Here is a 6,754-nt window from a genome sequence, read left to right as displayed (position 1 = left end):
ATGTTGCAGAGGAGACACTAACAAATTGTGCTTTCGAGAGACAAACAGTCTGTGCGCAAGATAACGCGTCCTGTTGGCCAGTCCAAAAATGTCAAAGGTCACATAGGTCAGCAGTGAAGAGCACCACGGAAGTTTGATTTTTTTAAGATCTGGCGGACGATGCCTCAGAAGGGTCGACGACCTCAATGGGGTCAAACTGAGGGAAGACCACGAAACACAGCCTCTGGCCCACGGAGGTCGCCGTCTCTGCGAACAGCGGTAGCAATAAGGAGGATGTTGCCATGGCGACGCGGCAGGACTCACCGATGAAGGTGTCGACACACTTTGGTTTCCTCCTCCAGTGGACGCCCAGGAAGTAGACGGGCACGCCGGTGAGCATGATGACCAGGCCCACGCCGCACACCAGCGGCTCCGAGTACAGACTGAAACCCAGCAGCAGCGCCCAGAACATCAGGTAGCACACGGGCACCAGCAGCCTGACCTGCAGCGCGGCAGAGGAGTGATGGGACTGCGGGGTCCCAAGTGGAAGATGGGTGGAGGCGCCCCGTACTCTACCTTGATAGGTCGGTACAGGGCGGGCTTCCTCCAGCGGTAGAAGAGCAGGCCGGCGATGGTGACGCCGTACGACAGGTAGTTGATGAAGGACACGTAGTTGATGAGGTTGTGCGTCTCGCCGATGCAGAGGATCACCATGGTGGCCGTGCACTGCAACACGCACTCGTTTAGTGTCGTTAAAAGGTCCCCTGGGGCGAGCATGAAGTGCCAGGGGGGCCGTGAGAGGCAGCCGGTGGCGGTTTTAGTTATGGGCCGCATTCTCTAGGGCAGTGGTTCTCAACCTTTTTTCAGTGATGTACCCCCTGTGAATTTTTTTTTGATTCAAGTACCCCCTAATCAGAGCAAAGCATTTTTGGTTGAAAAAAAAGAGATAAAGAAGTAAAATACAGCACTATGTCATCAGTTTCTGATTTATTAAATTGTATAACAGTGCAAAATATTGCTCATTTGTAGTGGTCATTCTTGAACTATTTGGAAAAAAAAAGGTTTTTATTTATATTTATAAAGGATTTTTTAATTGTTGCTATTTTTAGAATATTAAAAAAAATCTCACGTACCCCTTGGCATACCTTCAAGTACCCCCAGGGGTACGCGTACCCCCATTTGAGAACCACTGCTCTAGGGAGCGCCACAATGGTGAGGGGGAAAAAGTTTCGGCCAGCACTCATTTGATCGTATAGTATACAGTGGAACCTTGATTTACAAACCCCTCTATTTGCAAATGTGGTTTACAAACCCCTCTATTTGCAAACTTTCCGGTTTAAAAACCCGTCTATCTGCAAACGTTTCGGTTGACAACCCCCTCTATGCAGACTTTTTGGTTTACAAACCCCTCTATTTGCAAACTTTTCGGTTTGCAAACCTCTCTACTTGCAGACTTTGTGATTAACAGACCCCTCTACTTACAAACTTTTCGGTTTGCAAACCCCTCTATTTGCAAACTTTTCGGTTCGCAAACCACTCTATCTGCAAACCACTCTATATGCAAACTTTCCGGTTTACGAACCCCTCTATTTTCAAACTTTTTGTTTACAAACCCCTCTATTTGAAAGCTTTTTGGTTTTTACAAAGCCCTCTGTTTGCAAACTTTTTAGTTTACAAACCCCTCCATTTGCAAACTTTTTGGTATACACACCCTCTATCTGCACACTTTCCGGTTTACAAACTTTTCTATTTGCAGACTTTGTGATTGACAGACCCCTCTACTTACAAAGTTTTCGGTTTACAAACCCCTCTATTTGCAAACTTTCCGGTTTACAAACCCCTCTATTTTCAAACTTTTTGTTTAAGAACCCCTCTATTTGCAAGCTTTTCAGTTTTTACTAAGCCCTCTGTTTGCAAACTTTTTGGTTTACAAACCCCTCCCTTTGCAAAGCTTTCGGTTTACACACCCTATATTTGAAAACTTTCCGGTTTACAAACCCCTCAATTTGCAAACTTTTAGGTTTACAAACCCCTCTATTTGCAAACGCTTACACTAAAGTGGCCCTAGTCTGTGAATGTGAGTGTGAATGTTGTCTATCTATCTGTGTTGGGCCTGTGATGAGGTGGCGACTTGTCCAGGGTGTACACCGCCTTCCGCCCAAATGCAGCTGAAATAGACTCCAGCACCCTGCACGACCCCGAGAGGGACAAGCGGTAGAAAATGGATGGATGGAAACCCCTCTATTTGCAAACTTTTTGGTTTACAAACCCGTCTATCTGCAAACGTTTCGGTTTACAACCCCCTCTATTTGCAGACATTTCGGTTTACAGACCCCTCTATTTGCGAACTTTTCGGTTTACAAACCTCTCTTTTTGCAGACTTTGTGATTAACAGACCCCTCTACTTACAAACTTTTCGGTTTGCAAACCCCTCTATTTGCAAACTTTTCGGTTTTTACTAAGCCCTCTGTTTGCAAACTTTTTGGTTTACAAACCCCTCTATTTGAAAACGTTTTGGTTTACAAACCCCTCCATTTGCAAAGCTTTAGGGTTACATACCCTCTATTTGCAAATGTTTACACTAAAGTGGCCCTAGTCTGTGAATGTGAGTGTGAATGTTGTCTATCTATCTGTGTTGGCCCTGTGATGAGGTGGCGACTTGTCCAGGGTGTACCCCGCCTTCCGCCCAAATGCAGCTGAAATAGGCTCCAGCACCCCGCGCGACCCCGAGAGGAACAAGCGGTAGAAAATGGATGGATGGAAACCCCTCTATTTGCAAACTTTTCAGTTTACAAACCCCTCTATTTGGAAACGTTTCGGTTTACAAACCCCTCTATTTGCGCCTCGGAAGTGACATTACATGCAACAAAGGCATCGAAATGTGGCACTGTTTGATTTTACGTGAATGGATACCCGTTAGTGCAGACGGGATTTGGTCTGTGCCTATAAAAATAACGAATTCGGTACACATCCCTACTCTCAAGTCAAGCACAGCATAGGACAGGAAGTGAAGTGTGTGATGGCAGCAAGCTTGAACGTACGCAGACCAGCAGGGCAGGGATGGGTGTGCACTTCTTGACGTGGATCATGGCCAGGAAGCTTGGAAGGTGACCCTCCCTGGCGCCGGAGAAGCACAACCTGTATGCGGCAGAGAGGTCATCAGCGGACACGCGACCAAGAAACGGCGGGAAGAGGTCGTGCTCACCTGGAGGAGGTGAACAGATAGCCGTTGATACCGCCGAAGGTTGACAAAGCAACGGAGATGGGCATGATGACGGAGAACATTCCCAGGAGCTTCTCTCCGAATGTCTAAACGGCAAAGAGTCGGTGACTTATCCGCCGATTCTTGTCGCCAACGTGCTGAGAAGACTCACCACAGCCACGGCGTTGGAGGAGAGCAGCTCCTCGGGGGACATGGACGAGAAGTAGGCCAGGTTGGTCAGCGTGTACACCAACGTCACCAGAGGGATGGAGATGTAGATGGCGCGAGGTAGATTCCTAAAGGAAGTGGTGTATGGGGGATAAAAGTTCACTTTGGATGATGGAAGGATGGAAGAGTCGAGGCAGAGCTGAAGATGTTTGGGAGAAACGAGGACGGACAGGATTAGAGACCGGCAGATTGAGGAACGTGTGGGAGACGAGGTGTCTGGGGAGGTACCAGTCTGGAAGATTCGCTAGCTGTCCCAAGTCGTGAACCAGGGTGGACCACTCTTTTATGCATCAGTTGGTGAAGTCTCGGCGTTGATGATTGTCTACGTGCAAGAAGATCCCCCTACCACCCTCTGCGGTCTCTGTCTGCTGTTTTTGGAGCTTTTCCGGATGAGGGTTCAGATCAGGCGACATTGTTGTGGTTTGTAAGTCCTTTGATGCACTTGTGATCAATCGATTAATCAAAGTTTATTTATATAGCCCTAAATCACGAGTGTCTCAAAGGGCTGCACAAGCCACAACGACATCCTCGACTCAGATCCTACATCAGGGCAAGGAAAAACTCAACCCAATGGGCTACAATGACGTGCAATGGACGTCGAGTGGATCTAGTTAATAGTGTGAGAGTCCAGTCCATAGTTTGGCCAGCAGGAGATCATCTTGAGTGGAGACAGGTCAGCAGCGCAGAGACGTCCCCAACTGATGCACAGATGAGTGGTCCACTCTGGGTCCCGACTTTGAACAGCTAGCGCTTCATTTGTGGTCACCTAATCAGAGCAGAAAAGAGACGGCAGATCAACTGGTCTAAAAGGGGGGTCTATTTAAAGGCTAGAGTATACAAATTAGTTTTAAGATGGGACTGAAATGCTTCTACTGAGGTAGCATCTCTAACTGTTACCGGGAGGGCATTCCATAGTACTGGAGCCCGAATAGAAAACACTCTATAGCCCGCAGACTTTTTTGGGGCTCTGGGAATCACTAATAAGCCGGAGTTCTTTGAACGCAGATTTCTTGCCGGGACATGTGGTACAATACAGTCAGCAAGATGGGATGGATCATTGCGATTGATTGATTGTGAAGGTTCGGTCATGTGAGAAGGACGCATGCTGGACATGGAGCAAGGAGGAGGAGCAAAGAGGAGGTTTCTAGAAGGGGTTGGCTGGGACATGCCGGTGAAAGGGGTGCATACTTGCCAACCTTGAGACCTCCGATTTCGGGAGGTGGGGGGTGGCGGGGGGCGTGGTCGGGGGTGGGGCGGGGTGTGTGGTTAAGAGGGGAGGAGTATATTTACAGCTAGAATTCACCAAGTCAAGTATTTCATGTATATATATATATATATATAAGAAATACTTGACTTTCAGTGAATTCTAGCTATATATATATATATATATATATATATATATATATATATATATATATATATATATATATATATATTTATTTTATTTTATATATATATATATATATATATATATATATATATATATATATATATATATATATATACAGTGTGTGTGTGTATATATATATATATATATATATATATATATATATATATATATATATATATATATATATATATATATATATATATATATATATATATATATATGTCTTAATAAGGTTATCCAAAAAATAGTGCTCGATACCGTAGTAGAGCGCAATATATGTATGTGTGGGAAAAAATCACAAGACTATTTCATCTCTACAGGCCTGTTTCATGAGGGGGGGTACCCTCAATCATCAGGAGATTTTAATGGGAGCATTCGCATACCATGGTTTATATAGGGCACAGAGTGGGTGGGTACAGGCTGGCCTAGGGGCGTGGTGATTGGCTCATGTGTTACCTAGGAGGTGTTTCCGTCTATGGCGGCATGTTGTTACAATTTCGCTGCGCTTGTTGAGGGATGACAGGTCTGGACGGTAAATAATAAACAGTTTCTCTTTCAAGCATAGGTTGCATCTTTTATTACCACTATTGTAAGGTGTGCTGGATGCAAGAATTTGCCATGTTATTGAATATTCAACATTATTGTCTTTGAGGTCCCAAATGTGTTTGCTGAGTTCTGTGGTATTTCGCAGGTTTTTGTTCCTGAAAGAAGCCTTGTGATTGTTCCATCTGGTTTTGAATTCACCCTCGGTTAATCCTACATATGTGTCGGATGTGTTAATGTCCTTGCGTATTACCTTAGATTGGTAGACAACTGATGTTTGTAAGCACCCCCCGTTGAGGGGGCAATCAGGTTTCTTTCGACAGTTACATGCTTTGTTGGTTTTGGAGTCGCTCTGTCTGGGGGTCGACGGCTCATTTGCAATTGTTTTGTTGTGGTTTGAGATGATTTGTCGTATATTGTTCATGCAGCTGTAGCTCAATTTAATGTTGTTCTTGTTGAATACTTTTCTTAGGGTGTTGTCTTTGGGAAAGTGTTTGTCAATCAGATTGAGGAATTTGTGTCCAATGTTCGTTGAGACGTTTTTGCTGTATGGGGGGTTGTACCAGATGATGTCGTTTCGTTTTCTGTTCTTTTTTGGCTGGTTTCCTGGCGTGGGTTCATAGGTGAGGGTGAAATTGTATCCGCTTTCATCAAGGGCTTTTTGGTACGGGGGGGTTGCTTGGTCAAATTCAGCTTTGCTAGATGACAGCATCGATAGCCTTTTATTGATTCCGGTAGGTATTCTTTTCGTGGTGGTGGGTGGGTGGTTGCTGTCATGGTGCACGTATTGGAGTGTTGTGTTGGGTTTCGTGAATGGTTGGTAGCTGTTATTTCTCAGGTTGAAAGTGACGTCAAGGAAGTTGACGGTTTGCTTGTTGGCTTCAATCGTGATCCGTAGGCCGTTCTCTTTGAAAATTTGGCATATGCACTTCTTGGTATTCTCGCTGCTCCTTGGCGAGGCGCGACACACTGCCAGTCCGTCATCACGGTAAATACCAAGGTTCAGATTGAGGCTAGCGAGCTGGGAGAGGAGGAAACTCCCAACGAGTTCACACGTTTCTGCTCCGTCAAAACTTCCCATAGTGACGTCAAATGTTGCATTGTTCTTTTTTTGCCATGGTGTACTGTTGTGGATGAGAATGGAGTTTTTTGCGTGGATGATGATGTTTCTTTCGTTGCCTGTAATTGAGTCGTAGTCTGAGGCGAAGTCTAGTGCTTGAGTCAGTAGGTCTTGCGTGATGGAAGGGTAAAATTCCTCGATATCAAAGGAGATGAAGTTGTGCTGTTGTTTGTCTTGGATGTTGTTGAACCATTTGATTACTGCTGCTGTATTTCTCCATTGGTTGAGTGGTGTTTTGTCCTTGATTTTTGTGTTGACTCTGTCCAGGATTATTTTGCTGATTTTTCCTATT

General features: G+C 45.1%; 1 protein-coding gene across 3 annotated transcripts in view; it reads right to left on the bottom strand.

Moving 5' to 3' along the window:
* slc7a10b (solute carrier family 7 member 10b) overlaps positions 1-6,754 on the bottom strand; it is a 25,741-nt gene continuing 18,987 nt past the window's right edge. Inside the window, exons 6-11 of one of the 3 annotated variants that reach the window (XM_061924359.2) lie at positions 3,354-3,477; positions 3,185-3,288; positions 3,021-3,117; positions 556-705; positions 304-481; positions 1-246 (exon numbers count right to left, since the gene is read on the bottom strand). In XM_061924359.2, coding sequence (XP_061780343.1) covers positions 143-246; positions 304-481; positions 556-705; positions 3,021-3,117; positions 3,185-3,288; positions 3,354-3,477 — 757 coding nt within the window. In that variant the 3' untranslated portion in view covers positions 1-142. The remainder of the gene's footprint in view (positions 247-303; positions 482-555; positions 706-3,020; positions 3,118-3,184; positions 3,289-3,353; positions 3,478-6,754) is intronic. The other 2 variants (XM_061924360.1, XM_061924361.1) reach the window with 2 other exon arrangements.

This window comes from Nerophis lumbriciformis, linkage group LG29 (assembly GCF_033978685.3).
Source record: "Nerophis lumbriciformis linkage group LG29, RoL_Nlum_v2.1, whole genome shotgun sequence".
NCBI lineage: Eukaryota > Metazoa > Chordata > Actinopteri > Syngnathiformes > Syngnathidae > Nerophis > Nerophis lumbriciformis.
This window is presented reverse-complemented; position numbering and strand designations above follow the sequence as displayed.